General features: G+C 44.0%; 1 protein-coding gene across 14 annotated transcripts in view; it reads right to left on the bottom strand.

Moving 5' to 3' along the window:
- Positions 1 to 16959: 16959 nt before the first annotated feature.
- ZNF608 (zinc finger protein 608) overlaps positions 16960 to 21317 on the bottom strand; it is a 392506-nt gene continuing 388148 nt past the window's right edge. For 13 of the 14 annotated variants that reach the window (XM_054694479.1, XM_054694477.1, XM_054694478.1 and 10 more), the window contains 3 exons: positions 20436 to 20589; positions 18524 to 18605; positions 16960 to 17955 (listed from right to left, as the gene is read on the bottom strand). In XM_054694479.1, coding sequence (XP_054550454.1) covers positions 17949 to 17955; positions 18524 to 18605; positions 20436 to 20589 — 243 coding nt within the window. In that variant the 3' untranslated portion in view covers positions 16960 to 17948. Of the gene's footprint in view, positions 17956 to 18519; positions 18606 to 20435; positions 20590 to 21317 lie in introns of those variants that run through there. The other variant, XM_054694475.1, reaches the window with a different exon arrangement.

Raw genomic sequence — 21317 nt, 5'->3', positions numbered from 1 at the left:
TTATAAATATATATTTATTATAAATTTGTTTCTGTATTATGTTTCTGAACTAAAAGATAGTTTTTTAGAAATATCTGCCTCTTCATCCCACAACCAAGTGCAACAATTTTAGGTTTACTTTTGTTTGTTTCTATTTTTTCCCAAGCAATTCTTTCTGTGAATGACTCCCCTATGTTATTTGTTATCCTTGTTGTGGGCGAATAAACCCTGAAGGGGCACCAGGGCGGCCACAGGGCCCAGCCAGCACATGCCTACATCACTTAGAATGAGAGGATTCACTACGAAATGAAAGACTAAGATGGGTGTTGCTCTGACATGACTATTTTAAGAGCTCAGATCGGGCTACTAGTTTCAGAGAAGAAACAGAAGCCTGACTGGATAGCACAGAGATACCATATTGAAGCAAATGTCTCTCAGGCAGCAAAGGAAAGAATCTGGAGCTACGATGCATAGGATTTCATCTTGCCCTAGACCTCAGTCTTCACCAAATATACTATTAATACATGATCCAGGAAATTCAATCAATCATGTAGAACACAGCACAATGTTGTAATAAAAAAATAGAAACATCAAACCCTAGCAATTTTTTTTAAAACCACTCAGAAAACTATTGCCAAAAAGCAGATAAAAAAAAATTTTATCACAAGTTTCACTGTGATTTTATATAATAATGATAAAAATATCGCTACAAAGGAAAACTGCAAAATGAAAATATGAAAATGGAAAGCAAAGCCCAAATATGGAGGCAAGGGTAAAAGATAGGCTGACAGAATGGAGGAAAGAAATTGCTTTCAAAAACCCAAATTAGGGCCTCCCTGGTGGCGCAGCAGTTGAGCGCTGGGCTGAGAAGTTGCCCTCAGCCTCTGCAGCACCAGTTCAATCCCTGCCCACGGGGCGAGGGTCCCACATGGCGCGCAGACCTCTCCTGCCGCCCGCTGCTCCCCTCAGCAGTGTACTTCGGTCCTTCTGCCTGCTCTGCTCCCCGCTCTGGCTCTGGTGAATTCTCTCACCCTCCCGTGCTTCTGACTGTACCCAGTGCTTGTATAAATAAATAAATCAATCAATCTTTAAAAAAAAAAGATAAATTTTATCTAATAGTTACAAACGCCAAAGGCTATACAACAGGTATACAATTGAAACTGCCAAGAAGGAAAGATAGAGTATCTTCAAATGATGAGTAATAAAACTTTCCCAAAGTAAATGAAGACAGTATCTAGCTATTCAAAAGGCAAGTCACTTGTCAGGGAAAGTCAGCCACAACCACCACCACTGAGCATAACCTAATACAGAGAATGATCAAGAAACAACCCTTTGGATAGCTAGCGGAGAAGATCAAATTATTTCCTATAGTATTGTTTCTGTTAAAGTATGGAAAATGTGTTTTATAGCATGTTTAACAATGATTTAAAAACAGCGAAGGCAGGAGGCAGAAAATAGGTGAGAAAGAATGTTAGTTGATATAGACAAACAGGTGGTGGAAGTAAAAACATAATTAGCACTACAAAGGTGACAGTAAAAAAGACAGTACATGGAGAAAGAAGAAAATATAAGCTAATTTTATCATTGTTAATAGCAAGAGAGACAGAATCAGGGTTATTCTGTATAAAGGAAACCTCTGTACGGAATAGCCATTTTGTGAGGTAATTACATCTTTATATAAACAAAAGAGTTATATGAAATAGTCATAGAAAGCAAAATCTTTATACAAAAATACAAACCTCCCCTGAAGTTTTAAGATGTAAAAATAAGCAAAAAGAAAACATAATATGTCAGACAGAAATAAACCCATCTTTCATAGCTACAAATAAGAATAGGCAAAATGTAACTGAAAAAAATTTCAGATTGACTTTCATAGAGAAACTAATCTTGATTCCACACATAGAAGCCACATCTAAAACAAATGATTCAGAAATCTTGAAAGGACAGGCCAATTCTAAGTAAATGCAAAATTTTACAAATGCACATTTGCCTCCATTGACACAGAAATACCCGTATGAGTACAGGAAGTGGAAATAGAATTGTTTTTACTTTAATCACAAGCCTAAATGGGTTGATAGTTCCTGGTCCCAAAATGCTAAGTCAGAAAAAAGACAAATGCCCTTTGGTTACTCCAGGCACTTGCTGATCCCAACACCTCGCTGAACTCAGTTCTTGCTAAACCTCTACACCACTTCCTGCTCTGTGTCTCTAAGGGTTGTTAACTACTTTTATCAAAATGGCAGCCATCATGTGCACGAGTTCGCTGCTCACTCCAACATGCCCATCATAAATAGTATCTTAAAACGATGAAGCTATTGTTTTTAAAATGAGATAAAGCCTGTTAAAAGAATTATATACACATTCATTCACAACTGCCATGCTGTATTTTTAACCCTTAGATACTAAGTACCAAAAGAGGGTACTTAACCAATTATTAATATAGACATTTATTTGTTTGCTACTCCATTTGAACACTTTCCTCATTAAGCTTTTAAGAGTATGCATATGATGTGGTGCTAAAATAAGATATTACCCACAAATAGCCAAGAACAAACTTTGTGTAATAAATTTCCAAGCACTTAACGTCACTGTAAAAGATTCTATAACTAGCTAATAAACATTTTCCCTTAATCTAATACGTATAGTAAAGAATTAAATAGACATGAATTAAGAGACAGCAAAGAGAGAGCAACAGAAACAAAGATAAGGTAGAAACAGACAGATATCATGCCCCGTAGTCTTGGTAAGAGAAACGCGTTTTTAAAGTGATTCCTGGGCCTCCCCGGTGGCGCAGTGGTTGAGCGCTGGGTTGCGAAGCTGCCCACAGCCTCTGCGGTGCTGGTTCGATCCCCGGCTGCTCCCCGGCCACCGGAGGCAGGTCCCACATGGGGCGCAGACCTCTCCTGCCGCCCGCTGCTCCCCTCAGCAGTGTACTTCGGTCCTTCTGCCTGCTCTGCTCCCCGCTCTGGCTCTGGTGAATTCTCTCACCCTCCCGCGCTTCTGATTGTACCCAGTGCTTGTATTAAAAAAAAAAAAAAAAGGCAATGCATAAAGTGATTCCTGTCTATCATTTGGGGGAAAAAAAGGGACAGGGAAGGAGTTGCAATTATGTAAATTACAAATAAACACCCCTTCCTCCTCCAGGTCACTTCTCCCCAGTGCCCATTTACTGTAGGTAAACATGGTTAAAAATTGGAGAGGCTTGTTTTCCAGGTTGTTTTTTTTCTACCTAACCACAAACATACTGGACACACACACACAACACATGCACACACATTTATATATAAATATGTACTTGCTTGAAATGACATTAAATGATACTCCTATACCCCAATATCATATCCATCAAATTCACTCGCTGACAGTATCTTGTGGCCGCCTTGTCATGTGAACACACAGACAGTTCGGACACCCCTTTCCGGGCAGCCCAGGGAGGCCCTGGCATGGCTAGCTCAGATTGATGGACGTCCACATAGTTTTCAGTTGTTGGAAATGATGCAGCGAACATTTTGGTACAGTGTTTCTGTGCAATTGAGTGAGAATGGCTGTGGGCTAAATTCTTAAAAAGGAAATTACTATGTGCGTTTCTATTTGTGACAAACTGCAGAATTTGCCTCTAACATATTTCTCACTAACAATGTGGGAACTTTGAAACATCGTTTCGCCAGCATTTCACATGTGTTGTACTAATAGGTGAAGAGGATCCGCTAGCCTTCTAATTCACGATACGACCATCATTTCAAATTTCTCTGAATTGTTGTGTTCCTTTTCTGGTATCTAGTTGTTATATCCTTTGTCCATCTTCTTTGTGAGACTGCTGGCTCAATGCTTTTTAAAAACAGTATCAGCACAAAAATTGGCCTTTTGCCTGAGGTGTATTTTGCAAATATTTCCCCAGTTTCTTGTCTGTATTTTTACTTTATTTATGCTCCCATTCCTCAAATGCAACTTTAAAATTTTAGCATAACCAAATTATTATTGATCCTTTCCTTCACAGTTTCTCAGTTTGATGTTATATACAGAGGTTTCACCGCCACTCCAAGAATATAAATAAACTAGCCAATTTTTTTCTAGTACTATGATACTTTCACAAAATAATTTGATTCCTCAGGAATTTGTTTTGTACTCAGGAGTTATGTTGGGTTCCAGGCTCTTTTGTATTTTTTTCCATATGGCTAACCAGTGTATATATTCATGGCAATAACATACCACATTTGCAAGTCAAGCAATGTTTCATTACAAATAAAGATAAGATTACTTGTGCTGATTTTATGTTTCAGGAATATTAATAGTACATTGCAGCCATTTTTAGGGTTTTTTAAAAAAGATTTATTTATTCATGCATACAAGAACTGGGGTACAGGCCTGATGTGCAGGAGGGTGAGAGGATTCACCAGAGACAGAGCGGGGAGCAGAACAAGCAGACTGACTAAAATACACTGCTTAGGGAAGCAGCGGGTGAGACAGGAGAGGTCGGCTGTGCCATGTGGGTATCTCACTGGCCGCTGGGATTGAACCCGTGCTGCAGGGGCTGCAGACAGCTTCACAGCACTGTGCCCAACCACCTGCACCACCAGGGAGGCCCTGTTTTTAGGTTTCATGCTATATCTTTTAGAGAAACATTCTGTAATTTAAATTTTAACATGCAGTTGTGACTTTTGTGTTAGAGGAACAAGAGAAAGAAATACCCCCAAATTCTTTTTAACAAGAGAGATTCTTTAAAAAGTGTAGGCAAGCAGCCCTCTCCTGTCTCGCCCACTGCGCCCCTCAGCAGTGTATTTCATCTGTCTGCCTGTTCTGTTCCCCGCTCTGTCTCTGATGAATCCTCTCACCCTACCGCACGTTTGGCCTGTACCCCGGTTCTCAGATAAATAAAATAAATCTTAAAAAAAAAAAGTGTAGCCAATTATATTCCATAAAAACATTTAAGCCGTAGGGCTTAAATGGGATATATATGAGTTGAAATCACTATAAACTTTTGCTTTATGAATAAACACTACATTTTGATTGAAGCAGTAAATGTTAGTATTATGCCCCAGCTAAGCCAGATCACAGAAATGGTGTAACTGAGGTGTAAATATTGCATCATCCAAGCACTATTCAAAAGGGCAGGAGGAAATATTTAAAGAATAAATGGAGTAGGACACCTTAAGGAGGTGAATCAAGTTTATTACAAAGATGGAAAGATGACAGACAGTTGTGCCTCCCAATTTGAGGGGTACTACGTATGACCTCTTGCCTTACAAACTTCCCCCATTAAACCTCTGCCCAGTGCGGGCTTTATCTGTTCTCTCGCTGACCCCTGTCCACTCTGTACCCTGCCCCTCCCAGGGGTGGATGGCTCATGCTGCATGTACTTGTCACCTCAAGATAGGTGGTAGTCAAACAAGTGAAATTAAGACCTATTAACTCCCCAAACCTCCATCCTCAGCACCTTTGACCACACTTTCTAGAAGGAATGCTGGCACCCTGCTCCTTTCCTTGTTTGACCCGCCTGCCTTTCTTAAAAATCTTCCAAGCAGGTGATGAAGTTTCAGGCGCATGCAAGCAGACAGCTCTTTCATTCCCTTCAGACTAAACACAAAGTCCTTACAAAAGCTTACAAGACCCTAATAATATGCCACCTCCCCCCGCCCAAACACACACATCCATCTCCTGGACGTCATGCAATGTGCATTCGCTGCCTTGAGAATATTCAATCTTGCTGGAGCAGACAAGGAAACAAATGAAATTGATGCAAATCATTAGATGTGTTAAGCACAGATAATTAAATTATTTACCTGGGAGATAGGTTCGACATCAAGCAAGTAGAGCATGTGTGCGTGAATTTGGATAGGAAGGAAAGGAAGAAGCAAGCAAATACTACATATTCATGATACACTACATACACATGAGACACGTGAAGCACTGAATATTCATTGTATCCTAAATATCCACACAAAGCACTCCATTTCCACGAGGCCTGCTTCAGCCATCGTTTGGTGACACCGTGGAAAGCCCCATCTGGCCCAGCAAACACAGCCCCTAGCTGCTCATCACCGTCCTGGCCAGGCTCTCCAATACAGCCTGCTGTGCCGACTCTGGCGTCTACCATCTTCTTCCTCCTCATCTCCCGGTCCCTGCAACTCCACCCAAACATTGTGCCATCAAGTCAGGTGGTGGGGGGCCCTGCCATTTGTTTGCACAGAAGCCCGACTGTGTCCATCCATCCTATTCTCCATTCCTCTCTGCTTGCTTCTAAGTTTATCTTTAGTTCAAATGCTTCAATACATGGTGTGATTTGTGCATCTTAACTCTGTGAACTTTCCATCTTGACTACGGGCCACTTGCCTGACTGCAGGTAGGGGTGACCATTGCGAGGCTCTGTCCACAGATATTCTGCTCCTCTCTTGTGCTCCAGTGACCTTCTCCTTGCTCTCCCCTAAAGAGCCAAGCACATTCTTACCTCGGGGCCTTTGCACTTGCTCTCCCCTCTCTCTGACACCACTCCTCCAGACACCTACATGACTTGCTTGTTTCCTTCATTTTCCAATGATGCTCTAATTCTCTGGCCAACAGGGTGTCCTGATTTAATTCAGTTCTGAGAGCACCCAAAGTCAGTGCAGACCCCAAAGCTTACAGGTTCAGGTCCACAGGGAATCATCCTCGTGTCCCCACTTCAGATGCCCCCCCCCCCAAATTGGGGTCCCCAGGACAGCTGCACTTCTGTCTAAGCAACTACAGATATGAGCATTCCCACAACACCCCTCAGGTTCGGAAATTTGCTAGAATTTAGGAAAGTGTTATATTCGGAATTAGTTTTATCCTAAGGATATAACTCAGGAACAGCCAAATGGGAGCGATGCAGAGGACAAAGGATGAGGGGAGAAGGTGGTCAAGAGTGTCCAGGCCCTCTCCAGGCCACCCAGCACACCGATACTTCCCAACCAGAAAGTCCCCAAGGTTCATCCCAAAGATTTGCTATTAAAATTTCATGATATAATCATGATTTATTAGATCATTAGCCATTGGTGACTGAACTCAAGTCCTACCTTCTCCCAACCTTCTAATCACACGATTGGTTCCATTGTCTCCATCCTACAGCTATCTCGAGTCCTGCCAAAAGTCACCTCATTCCCATAAATTTAGATATGGTCAAAAGGGGCTCATAATGAATAACAAAATATCATTCTATGATGTAACAAATTCCAAGGATTTTAGCCTGTGTCAGGACTTAGGACAAAGGCCTCATATAAGTATTTATACCACAGGAAAAGAAATATCCTTTTCCACTAAGTTCTGTACACCTCTGAGCCCCACTTTATTTCTCTCTCTATTGCTGACCAGCACCGCACGAGTTAAATGTTTGTCGTGTCCCTGTGTATGGCCATACCCTCTCTGTAGAACATAAGCTCCTTGAGGACAGGGTTTGATGTCTTTTCTCTACTGTTCCAGCTCCAGCATCTAAAAGAGCTTTTTACCTAACGCAGGCAGTTGACCATGTATTTGTCAAAGGAGTGGCTGTCATGTGAGGATGCAGTAGAGCTGGGCCCTGTCTTTTGAGTCAGCCTTTTGCACGCTTCTGGGAAGGCAGGTCCGGGGTTCTGCACGATTCTGCCCCACCTCTCCCAAGTCTGAGCAGCCACACTCGGTGTGCACAGGGACAGCGATCCACCGTACCTGGCACAGGACTTTGAAATGGGAACTGAAAGGCTGAGTCATTGAAATGACGGCGGAAAATGGGCCAGAGAGAGCTCCCCAGCAATCCCAAGCCACATTCAATAACAGGATCAGGGAGCCAAGGAGAGGTGGAAACAGAAAGCTTGTCAACAGGAGCTGGAGAGGGGGGACTTGCACCAAGAGAAGCAGGGGTAAGAGATTATGTGACACTCAGGAGATTTAGGGGTTTACCAGACACCATCACTGTGGCCTGCCAATTCCTTCCACTCCTTGGATATTATGAAATGGACTCATAAGCTTTCAATAAACCCTCTTTGTAACTAAGTTCGTTTGAATGGGCTTCTGTTCCTGGCCATAAAGTTTCCTTGCACACAGGGCTCGATGGTGGTGCTATAAGGCTGGCCAAGGAAGCCTAACCTAGCAGCCAGCTTAGTAATCTCTTCCCACCCCCATCCCCACCTCTGCCCCCGCGGCAAGGTGAGTTCACTGTAAACTGCAGCTCCTCCTTAACCCCAGGGCCCACGTGGGCCCTCCGTGGGCTTCACTCCTGGCAATGTGGAGCTAGAAGTGTGATGCCAGAGAGCACTGCCAGCCCAGGCAGGCCATCTGTTTACAGAACCAGAGGGCCAGTGTGCAGAGAGAGGAGAAAGAGGCAGAAGAGACAGAGCAAAGAGAAGCAGCTGTGACGAGGCGAGCGTGTGTGCGTGTCCGTGGGGAAGGCACGTAGGGCAGTGGAGAGGCGCGAGAGGCTGCCCAGACCTCAGAGCCAGCCCCCTGGGAACTTGTACACATCCCCACTCTTGCTCCCATGAGACCCCTTTGGCCTCCATTAAAGCTGCCAATTTGACTTAATTTTGAAGAGACTTCTGCTTTCTACAACTTAAAGTCCTCGACGAAGGGATGGTGATAGTGAATGGACAGGCACAGGAGCACACAGGTGAACCCCACTAAGCACCTAAGCCTCAGAGCCCCACAGAGCAGCTACATCCAGCGGGAGGCGGTGAGACCTGCTCAGCCTTCGGGGAGAACAGCGCGGTGTGGTTTGGTATAAACTCACCCACGCAGATGAGGAGCAGGACACTCCCTGAGCCAACTTTGGGGAGGAAGGCTGCTTGGCCCCATGTGTGGCACAGGCCCGCAGAACCCCTCAGCCACGAGAGTCAGTCGCAGGGATGTTCCTGGGCTTCCCCGATGACATCTGGTTCCAGAAGCTGCAGGGCCAGCTTGAGGACGCTCCAGAGGGAAACAATCTGTAGGCTGGCCGGCAGACGCGGGGCTTTCGGGGCCGTGTGGCACGGCCTCTGACTCTGCTGCTCACGCACAAGGGTGACGGCACCTGGCAGAACCCAGGCGAGGAGCGGAAATGCGTCACCTATGCTTTCCAACTCGGGCACATCTGCCAGCCCACCCCTCTGGGGCCCAGCTCCCAATGCCAACCCGGCCCCAGGGCCTCACGGAGCTGCCTGCTGGGGCCTTTCATGACTCATTTGCTTCCACGGCTGCCTAGAGGCAGCCCCGACCCATACACCGTCTGGTCACCAAAGTGGTGCCGTGAAATCCATCTTTTATTTTCTGTGTCCGTGTATCTTATCGCTGAGGCGTGGGGGCAGGCGCTGGGAGGTGCAGACACACAGGCCCAGGAGGGTTTCTGAGGCTGAACTTGGCTGCTCGGTTTATGAGCTTTGGTTGCAGAATCGCCAGAGCAGCACAGCCTTCCCATCAGCGCCTGCCCGTCGACAAAAGGTCTGCAGACTTGGCTGGATCACGCCTAAGAGACTTCGGACCAGTCCAAGAGCGCAGGGCTGGCCCGCCCTGTCTGGAAGGGCTGTGAGCGAGCACAGGGCCAGGCCCTCCTGGAAACACCGGGCCCTTACTTAGTAGGAGGCACTGGGGAAATGATTTCTAGGCAAATTCCGTCTCCTACCTTGAGCACTCACTTCCAAGATCACTTTTTTGGAAGGGAGTTCATCCCACTGGAAGCGGTTCCAGTCCCTAGGCCTGTGAGATTGGGCTTGAGCTCCCCTAGAGCCCCCTGCCTCCCCACCAAGCCAGGGCCCGCCACACGGCACCACGGAGTCTTCACCCTCCACTGACAAGCATGTTAGTCCTGCACTAGCTGGCACCCGGGGAAGGCTGACGGAGGGGCAGAGATGGAGGCCGTTCCTCTATCTTCTTCCCTGGCTATGGCCCCACCCTCTGAGAGAGGAACTGAGGGCAAAGGCAAAAGACAACTCTGTCCCACCCACGCGGAACTTCTCAGGAGTCACCACCTACTCTTCTTATGCCGAGACAGCAGAGAACATCTCCCTCAATTTAAAACCCTTAAAAGCTGTAAGTCGATGACCTCAAGGCTCCCTCTCCAAGGCCTCCTGCTGAAAGGCCACCACCTAGAAGCTGGGATTGTCTGTCTTCTCCTCACCAGCCAACCACCACCTAAATAATTTCTGGAAATAATTCTTTCTGGGATGCCAGGAGGAAGGGGTGGAGGGGTGGACGTCTTCCATGGAGGGTGGTAGGGAGACGGAACCACCTGGCCTTTCTAGCCACCGTTTAATATCGCCCAGGATGCCTGCTGCCCTTACGAAGAAGAATTTTTTAATCAGTTAGCATATCCTGGCCCCAGCACACGCCATCTGGAACAAAATCCTCCTTCTCAAAGGCCATAAAAATGTAAGTCATTTGTTTTGGGAGGGTTTCTACCATATTAAAAAAAAAAAAAAAGGAGCCATTCTAAGACAAAGTTACAGAAATTACAGTCTGAATGCCTACATTTGGAAAATAATGGTTTGCAAAGCCCCGCCTCCCTACTTCCTGAGAGCACACACCATGCAGGGAAAAAACGCTTCTGGGAAATGAGCTTAAGGTTGTGGTTGGAATGTCATTCTTTCCTAATCTGTTCAGTTGTCCTCTGGGAGAATAAGCAGAACATCATTTGGAGATAATTAGAAGTCTGATTTTGAAATGCTTTTTAGAATATAGGAAGGACCTTGCGTTGGCCCCCAAGATAGTCTCTTCTAGAGCCAGAGAATCAATTTTCGCCATTAGCCCCTGACACGCAAGCATCAGTTGCCACCAAGCCCAACTCTTGTATTCTGAGTTTCTAGTTATCAAATACACGTCGTGAAGTATTAAAGGTGGCAAAGGCCACCAAGACAACCAGAAAAAAGGGTAAAACTTTCAGCAACTTCACCAGGAATGTGATGAGAAACTTCCTGCTGACTGGGTGCTGGGTCTGGAAGGTGGGGTACAAGAAATTGATGCCCGGCTTCAGGAGAGGCTGCACTGGGGTTTGTCTAGAAGAAAACTACCTACTGATTACATTTCCCTCCTTTGCCCCTCTCAAAGTGCTAAATACTGGGGGTGCAAAGGAAAGTAGCCAGGTCTTGTTACTTACCTAGGAAATTTCATGATCCTTTTTCTGAAGCAGAATTACTCCCTCAAAGAGAGCCATTTCCTAGTCCCCATAACCTGGAAATACGTTAGATCACATGGCAAAGGGAAATTAAGATTGCAGATGAAATTAAGATTATTAACCGGCTGACAGGGAGAAGAGACTATCCTGGATTGTTTGCGTGAACCCAGTTTCATCACGAATCCTTAGAAGACAAGAGGCAGGACAGTAGAAGGGACTGTGGCGAATTCCAAGAAAACTCCTCCATACATCAGTAGGAAGACAAGTGAATCAGTAACAATTCTGGCTCACTCACTCTTCTGAGTAAAGGACTGTGTTGCTTTAAACCACTGAAGGTAAATAAATTCCAAATTTCCCTAATGCCATGTTAACGCTCCTGGCTTGAAAATGCAGGGAAGGGGAAACCGATACCCTTGGAAGACACAAGGTCATAATTCCACTCCTCAAGGACTCCGTTTCGTAGAGGAATGCCAAACAGGCATCACTCTGGAGGTCAACTCTGAGCTATTCTCAGTAGTGTCTGCAGAGATGGGCTGCGAAGGCTGTGAGGTCTCTCCACGCCTAGTTGGAGAGACCTGCAAGAACAGCTGTTTCTGTTCTGCACTCAGGTGATGAGCTTTGCTCCACCTGCTCCTAAGTGGCCTTGCATGTGGCGAAGAGGACAAGAGGCGGCCCAGGGCCTGGTCAGTCCCAGCAGACCGTAAAGCTAAACTCAGCACCTGCAGACGCCTGTGGGCACAGTCACCGTCATACTCTTGAGGGCCCGGAGATCTTTATTTTCTTCCTATCTCCAAAATTAACATGTTTCCTTTCATTTTATTTTCAAATGTATAAGAGGAAAAAAAGTCAGTGAAATGTAGAGCACATTTAAGAAGCTCTCGAAGTTATTCCTGTATATGAATGGGAAGGAAATCTGAGGTCACTCCCGGCAGATTGAACTTTAAAGCCTTCCAACTTGAAAACCTTCATTCTGGGGGATAAATAGTACGTATTTTAGAAATACTGCAGAGACTTTAAACAACATATAAAGAACATATGTTGCTAGTTGACGTGCTAGGAGTTGAATCCAGCCTTCAGGCATGGTTTATATATTTAATTCATTTTCGATCTATAAAGACTCTTAATTAGGATGGTAAACTATGGATCATCTAATTCTCTTTAAAAAGCTGGAAGAACTACTCCAGCTTTTCCCCTGATGTCATGGTGTCACCAAGAGCCACTGATGGTTTTTATAAATTCTTAAGCAGCTACAAACAAGAGAACTCAGCAGTCTATGTCTGGGGCGAGGCAAGGCACGAGGTCTAAATGACCTGTCACAACTTGGGGTGCTGGTGGTTACAACTTGCTACTTGGTATCTGGTGGGTGGGAGTCAGTTAAAACATCTCACAGGGCACAGAACAGCCTCCAAAGGCACCCAAGAATGTCTAGTTCAAAATGTCCCTAGCGCTGACATTAGACACCCCTGTTAGAAAAATAAAAAAGAATCCATGACAGAGGTACTGCTGCTAACAGTGGGCTACATTGTGTCGTCTCTCCTAAAGTCAACCGAAAGTAAACGACATTTATGACTCAGGATTGTGCAGGGAGCAGGGAATGTATGACTGTGGCTAGTGACAAAATGGTAATAAATGGCTTCGCCTGTCTTGTCTCTTTTTCAGAGTCAGAGAGGGAATGAAATGACCAGTAATTATCATCTAGACTGCTGTTTTATCCTGTATCAATCAGAGCTATTCATTCTGGTTACTCACAGACCCTTGGGCTGAAACCACACTGAAATCAGAGTCACGGCCAGCACGGATATGTAAGGCCAGTCTTTCTACTCAGAAAGTGTTAATGACTGGCTGAACATCAATGGCAAGTTTCCATGAAAAAGCCATCTGAGATCCTAATCTAGGAACAAATAGTTCTATATGGAGCCTACTGCCTTGTTTTTAATATTCTGTATTCAATGGGACCGCAGCTGTAAACAACTCTTCACTCTTCATTTTCTCCAGGAAGTTAATTTGCACTGTGTCAGCACTGCAGGCTTTTTGCATATGTTCAGGACAAGCTGATATGAGCAGGCCTGGAATGAATAATGTTTAGTAAAATCAATAAACCCTATTATTAGTCACTAAGGGGACTGATTTTATGTCTATAAAAGTAAAACAATTAGAGCCGTATTAATGGCAGATTCATCATAGTAATATAATGGAGCCAAGTATGCTTGTCTTTTGGGAATCTTTAATTTACCGTTCAGTACTGACTATGTACTCAGCTAGAGAAATGGCACACGTAACATAAACAAGCTCTGGCCTTTGGCAATTCGTACTGTCATCAGCAAAGACAACACTGTAAGAGTAAGGAGGAAGCACCAGAACTTCATTTAGTGAGAAATGGAAACCAGTCATGAATAATGTGCCAGTAAAAACCGAGGGGGAGAAACTATACAAGTCACATTGTGCGTTTGGTCACCCATCTCTCTATTTATCAGCAATCCTGCTTGTGACACTGACAGAGTTAACCTGGTCTGCTGCAGCCCTTCATACCCTACCTATTTAGACACCTGACTAGAAGTGATGAAAAATCTGGTATGTAATAAGCATACGCCCAGCATTTAGCAGCAGAAAGACAAGAGTGGCTTTGTATGCCTTTAAAAATACTCTGTACAAGCAGGAAAACTATCAGGATTCCAGAGTATCACTTAGCCACCAAGAGAAACATGAGAATTCAGGTGAAGATTAAGCTGATCCCAGTCAGGGCCCTGTGTTTCAACAAATGAAGTGTTGGGTCAGTTCCAGAACTGCAGCAGCATGTAGGCAACCAGTAGACATACTTGAAAACACATTCTGAACAGAGCAAATATATACGATTAACTCGTAAAAGCCAAATTACATCAGGTACTGAAGGATGCATGGAGACGTGTTGTAAGAACTGGAAAAATTTTGACTCCCACAACAACATAACCTGATTTAAAAAAGGCCAGAGGATCTGAACAGACATTTGTCCAAGGAGGACATACAGATGGCCAGCAGATCCATGTTCATCGTCACTAATGATCAGTGAAATGCAAATCACATCACAACCAGGTATCAGCTCACACCAGTTAGAAAAAGTCAAGAAATCCCCACTGTTGGTGAGGCTGTAGAGAAAAGGGGCTTTCTGAACATTGTTGGTGGAAATGTAAATTGGTACAGCCACTATGAAAAACGGTACGAAGATTCGTCAAATAATGAAGAATTTTTTGAAATTCTACATGCTCATGTAGATGGAACAATATATAATGGAGATGTGGTGTATATATGTGTATATATGATACTGAATCTTACTGATAAAAAAGAATAAATATTGCAAATTGTGACAACATGGGTAGACCTAGAGATTATGCTAAATGAAATAAATCAGATGGAGAAAGACAACACTATATGACTTCACTCATATGTGGACGATACAGAAGCAAAGTAAATGAACAAAAAAAAAAACCCACTTAGATACGGAAAATAGATTGAAAGGTGGGTGAAAAGGGTAAAGGGAGTCAACTGCATGACGGTAAATGGAAATTAAGACTTTCGGTGGTGATATTTTTAAGTGTTTACAATACTGTACATAGAAATCCCATGTAATTGCAACAAAATTGTACTTAAAAAATAATTGAAAAAAATTGGATAAGAAAACATTTTTAAAAACGTGTGAAATACTTTCCTAGGTATAAGACACCAACATGCAATGTTACTAGAAATGACGACCCGGATGAAATTCAAAAGAAAAACTGAATTGGGACAAAAATATTCTACTGAGGGGCTTTCCTGGTGGCGCAGGGGTTAAAGACAGCTCTATCAAGCAATCCCCATCCACTGCAGCACGAGTTGGATCCCCAGGGAGCTACCCACATGGTGCAGCCAGGGAGCTACCCACATGGTGCAGCAGAACTCTCCTGACTCGCCAGGTGCTCCCCTCAGCAGTGTATTTCAGTCAGTCTGCCTGTTCTGTTCCCCACTCTGTCTCTGGTGAATCCTCTCACTCCCCCCACCCCAATCTCTGGCCTGTACCCCGGTTCTTGTATGCATAAATATATAAATCTTAAAAAGTATATATAGCCAACTGAGCTCTTTAAAGACCATGTACTAAATTTGCAAGGCCCACTGCCAATGCTACACCTTAAGATGTTTCTGCAAAAGTGGAGGAATCATTTTTTTTTCTTTTGCAAAAACCTATTCATTGGTGAAGTAAAGGCTTCTGAGTAGGACACAGCAAATGACACTACGACAAAAACTGTCAACTTAGAGGGCTTTTTAGTGAACTGAGTGGTGGAACTGGCGTCTGCCGTCTTGTTTGGCCTGTTCCCTGCAAGCGGAGCGTGCCGGCCGGCGGCATAAAGGGAAGACGCCATGACCACGAACTTAGAGGGAAAACATTCCATATACTTCCCAGAGCCCCCCCAAAAAAACCTTCCAAATCATTATCAAGTAACTCGAGGATGCTGCGAAACACACACCTGGAGGAAGCAGGTCCTGGGACGGAGTCCGCGGGCGCGCCGGCAGCTCGGGCGATGCGGCTTGTTTGCGGCGCTGCAAAGCCGACGCGCAGACGCTGGTCTCGCCGCGTGGCTTTTGCCGTAAAAGCGAAAAAACCCTTTTTGGATGTGCGCAAACTGGCGCTTACCTATGTCTGTCTTCCAGTTCAATGGAGTAACGCAGACGCTTGAAAAGAGGGGGTTATGTGTATGTTAAAATCATAAAAACGGGCAGCTGGAATGAATCAGTAAGACCAAGCACAAGCGGCCTCCTCCAGCGGGCCTCCACCCGGGGCCTCCACCCGGGCCTCCACCCGGGCCTCGCCCTCAGCATCTCGCTAAGAACGAGGCTTCCCCGCCCCCTCCCACTCCCGCCAGGGCTCCGCCCACACAGTGCACCTGGACGCTTCCTCCCCTCCTGCGTACACTTCCATCTCTGCATCTGTTGACCGTTACAATGCCCCAGGCTTTATTTTTTTCCCAAACTGTTGGTGTTTGTTTTTAATTTTTTTTTAAAATTATTTATTTATGCATACAAGAGCCAGAGGTGTGGGGGGTGGGGTGAGAGGATTCACCAGAGACAGAGCGGGGAGCAGAACAGGCAGGTGGACCAAAGTACACCGCTGAGGGGAGCAGCGGGCGAGTCAGGAGAGGTCTGCTGCGCCATGGGGGTTGCTCCCTGGCCGGCCGGGGATCGAACTCGTGCTGCAGAGGCTGTGGATTGCTTCATAGTGTGTTGCTTAACCCCTTGCGCCACCAGGGAGGCCCGGTATTTATTTTTATTGCCATTTATTTATGTTGTATTTATTTACCACGTATCATACTATTTATCTAGTGTGCTCAGAGTATTACTTACATATTTTATTATGTTTACCCCACTTACTAGAAAATGCAAACTATTTTTCACAAACAGGCATTTCGGTCTGTTTTGCTCACTGCCATATCTCTGCACCTTACAATACAGGCACTATTAATAAAATATTAGTTTGAAGACAGGGAGGAATGGAGGAAGGAAGTGAGGAAGGAAATAATTTTGTACATTTGGCAAAGAACACACTACGACTTAATGGCAAGCCATATCTATGGCTAGCTGATCAACTTTTTACACATTTTCATACATTTAAGTACTGTCCCTATGTCATGAAACTGACGTCTCTGGGGTATCATTCTGTATCATAGAAACCTGTATCTACCAAATATTACATTGCACGTCTGAGGTAACTTATCTAGTAAATACGCCTCTACTCACTACCTTAAATATGCTATCTGGTTGTGATACCAGTATATCCTATAAGAAAAGTTAGTATCTGTATACGCTCTCTCTTAGGCACGGGACATTCGTAACATTAAGAAATCTTTCTTTGAAAATTAAAATCACTATCATCAGCTAGAAATAACATGAGACAGACAAGAAGCCATTATAAAAAAAAAACCTTTTTAATTCTGATTGCCAAATTATTTAAGGCAGGTATAAAAAAGGAAAGCATTCAATATACATTTTACATAAAATAAACTAGATTACAGCATAAAACAAGTAACCAGGCAATGGCGTTAAAGTCTCTCTTCTAAAACTGGGTAATTGTAAACATTAAAAAAAAAAAAAAAGAAAGAAAGAAAAGAAAAGGACTGCGGGACTATTCAAGTAATAGAACAATCACAGATGTCTCTGGTATGCAGGCTATTGGGTTATTTGCCATTCAAGATTATCAAAAAATGACACTTCATTATTCACAGATGCTCATTATTTCCCCGTTTTAATCTTTACATTATATACAACACAGTTTTTGTGGTACTGGCAACCCCATGCCTTCGAAAAGTAATTTTTCCACAATACACAAGTACAAACAGTGACTACAGGAACATTTTACACTGATGCGTCTTTAACAGGAGCCACCAAATAGACATCTAATTGTACCAAAGTGTCATCATCACAGTTAGCCTTTCTGAGGGGCTTTTGGGAAATATATGAAGGATATGCAAGGTTCAGGCACACTGATACATAACATTATTTATTTACAATTTAAAAGGAAAAGGAAAAGAAAGTAAGCAGCCTTTTGTGGCTAACACTTTTCAACATGACAAATACGTTTCTTATTTCCTTTACTGAGTGGTTTGCGACTTGGCAGCAGACCCTGTGTGTGCGAGCCTGGTTACTGATACAAAAAGTAAAGAATATATATATATATATGTATATATACATATATGTATACGTATATATATATAAAACAGAAGTTTAATTACAGCAACATTTGTTACTCTGTGATAAAATCTGTAATTTACAAAAATGAAATGACTGGTTTTTGCCTGCCATTAAGGCATTTCAAATTAACACCATGGAACTGATGTCTGTATAAAGCGCTTCCCCATGTGATCCAGTCACATGACAACGTACACTTCCAATCTTGTTATTCTCTGCAAAAGAAAAGAAAACCTTAGCCCAGGGTTCTAGCCACATCTGGCCGTGAAAACATGAAAACCATTCGCGTGATGAGCTTATTTTAATTCAATTCAACTCCTGGAATTCAATTCCACAGAAAGTGAACAAACACAAAGGTAATGATAAATGTGGTGAAAAATAAATTACGTAAGGGATAATTAAATACATCAAAGGACAAACATTACCTTTAGTGCCATGAAAGCAAGTTTCTCCACTTGCAAGTTTATTTTTTAAACATAATAAAGAAAGGGAGTCATGGTGAGTCCATTAATTCAACAAAGCTGAAGGGACATCCTAGGGAACTTTCAACTGTTTCAAAAATGGATCAGTTCATGACTAATCTATGTTACAGCTAAGGAGTGAGGTTCACAGAAAAGAAGTTGCATGTGAAGCATTGTGGCGTAATAGGCACATTCAATAAAACATAAAACGCTGAGGAGCTAAGTTTTTGGTCTAACAAGTCTAATCTTGCTTCACCCCACATACGAAGCTCTCTCTCTCTCTCTATGCAGAAAACTAATTCAAAATGCAGAAGCTACTTACCTTCTTTGTGCAGGAAACATTCCTGATGCAGATGCCTGGGCAGCCACCTGCTGAGAGGCAACTAGGGCAGCAGAGGTCAGGCCTAATGGGGGAGAAAGGCAAGGCTTCCGTGACATTTAGAAAGATAAGAGTAGACACAGCCAGTGGTGAAGGGCTGCAGAGCCAGGAGCAGCAATCTGTTGTTTCCCAAACACTCACACGAACTGTTTCGTGCGGCAAGGAGACAGTACAAACCACTTGGACTGAGCAACAGCTACCTCTTCACCGAGCAGCTGCGGTCGTCTTACTAGGTATTCAAAGAGAGTATATCATTCCATCTCTCCGTTCTGCTCTGTGTGGTACCAAGTGGTTTGCATGCATTCCTGAGTTGGAAGCCCAGGAGAAATAATAGGTCCCAGGTAGCAACAGCAATCAAGTCACAGGGAATTACAGAGGTGACATGCTATTTGCTTGGAATACAATACTTTCATAACTTTTATCACTTCAACGTTTTCCCCTGAGACAGAACACAGTGTAGCCTAAAAAACACACGGAACTTTCGAATCAAACTTAGAAAGAGCCTTAAATTTTACCCTACAAGGGAAAGGTAGCAGTGAGAGAAAGGAATAGCTCTAAATGAGATGGAGTCGCCTCATAAGTTATTTTTAATTCTATAGGATTCCTGGAAATAAGAGAGGAAACAAATGCAAGCATAGGGAAGATTGATCTTTCCTCCTATGTCCCTTATTGTTGTCTTTCAATACACTAGTTGACACCAGGTTACATGACTAAACAAAGGATGCTTCCCTCTTCACATTAGTACGGCTCCCCCACTTTGGGAAGTACCCAAACACAGTGTCTTACAGTTAGAGTAGGAAATAACTTGGCAAGCACTATGGACCAACCTGTGTCCCTGTAACATTACTATGTGACAGCCCCAACTCCCAATGTGAGTATATTAAGAGACAAAGCCTGTAAGGAAGTAATTAAGGTTAAATGAGGTCATATGGGTAAGGCCTGCATCCAATAGGATTAGCGTCTTCCTAAGGAGAGCAGGTTCTCTTCTTCCCATGGCCCCTGGCCCGGCCCCTGGGCACACCAAGAAGAGGACATGTGAGGACACAGCAAGATGGTGGCCCACATGTGGAGCAGAGCGTTCTCACCAGAAACTGACCAGTCTGGCACCCTCACCTCAGACTCCCAGCCTCCCAGACTGTCAGAAATAAATTTCTGTTGTTGACAGCCATACAGTCTGGGACTTTGCTAGGGCTCCCCTAGCTGACAAAGACAGCAAGTTCCTAGCAAGGGGATCTGTAAAGTGACAAGAGTTGGGACAAACGGCACATGTCCCACGAAAATGCCACAAATCGAAGGCTCCCTCGTGTCAACTCTCTAACTCTTTAAAAATGTTTCCGCGTGTTTAGTGACAGAGTAAGAGCAGTGAAAAGCTAGGAAGAGCCCCTGAAAAGTCTCGAAGCCCATCATGTTAGCCCGTTATTCCCATCCCATCCCTGGGAAAGAATCAAATCAAAAGGCCCGTGGAAATTAGGATGAGGATTTTCACCGCAGCTTTCCACCATCCCTCCATTTCCCCCTGTGTCCCCGAGGGAGCTATCAGATGATCTGATTGTTATATTCAGCGGCCCAGACAGGGGCCACCACCCTCTGTCTGTGAGATAGCAGTGAGCCACCGATAACATCAACCAGTGACAATTATAAAGCGGTAGCCACTTCACGTCTCTATAGAATACAAAAATGCAGGGAAAATAGCCTTAGTTGTGTCACTAGGAAAGACGAGACAGTAGGTGTTACAGACCCTCTGCAGAGTTAACGTTAACTCCAAACTCAATTCTTGTTAAGACCCGGGAGGCTATTTTGGCCACCACTTTCCAAAGCAGAATGAACAAAAGCGGAGTGAGGAGGAGCTGCTGACCTTGGAAAGGGTCATATTGACCAGGGATGAGCGGGTAGCCCATGCCAACGTGGGTGTGGTGGTGCGTATGCAGGTGCCGCTGGCCGAAGGGGGAGTGACGGTCTCTTTCCCGTTCCGCTTCCCGCTCCCGCTCAGCTGTAGCCTTCTCCACAGGCTGCAACAGAAAAAAGAGAACTCCCTTCATCCTCGGAAAACCAGCTCTCACGAGTTCTGGACCACCGGTGTCTCTTAACAGAAGGTGTTAGGTACTTTAAATTCTTTACTAATTAACGATAATTTCAAGAGGCAAGCAATAGCTTCAGTTCACACGAAGCCCACACGAGAGAACTCTCCACCCAAAGGAAACTGAGAGGCATCGAGGTTTTCCTCAACTGGCTGCATCAGGAGAACTTTTCTCCATAGCCTGTACTGGCAGGTTTAGACTCTTTCCAGAAGCTGTACTCTGGAAAATAACTTTTACAAACAGATCAAGGGAAAAAAATTTTTTTCTAGTTACCATTTTATTTACACTCTGTGGGGAGGACCTTTCTATCTCATAATTTCAAGCAAATCTTTACCTGAAAACACACCCTAATATTATACGGAAACATCAAATACAGGCCCTCGTTGCCCTGACTCTGGAAGCACTGCAGAGTCGCTGAAGAGCTGAACACTCACAGAGAAGCTCTGTTCTCCCAAATCATAATTTGGCTAAGGATCACGTATTCTCTTGTTCACATGATCAAGGACCTGAAGTTTTCCTTTTTTTTTTTTAACTTGGGGGAAAAAAAAAAAACACCTTTGTACCACAGAGTTCTCACAGGAAAAGATAACTAAATCACCTGTTCTACTTTCTGTATAGGGTGTCTGGTGGACTCATTCACATCACAGAGCCTACATTTT

This window comes from Talpa occidentalis, unplaced genomic scaffold, assembly GCF_014898055.3.
Source record: "Talpa occidentalis isolate TD23 unplaced genomic scaffold, MPIMG_talOcc4v2.1 talOcc4.13, whole genome shotgun sequence".
NCBI lineage: Eukaryota > Metazoa > Chordata > Mammalia > Eulipotyphla > Talpidae > Talpa > Talpa occidentalis.
This window is presented reverse-complemented; position numbering and strand designations above follow the sequence as displayed.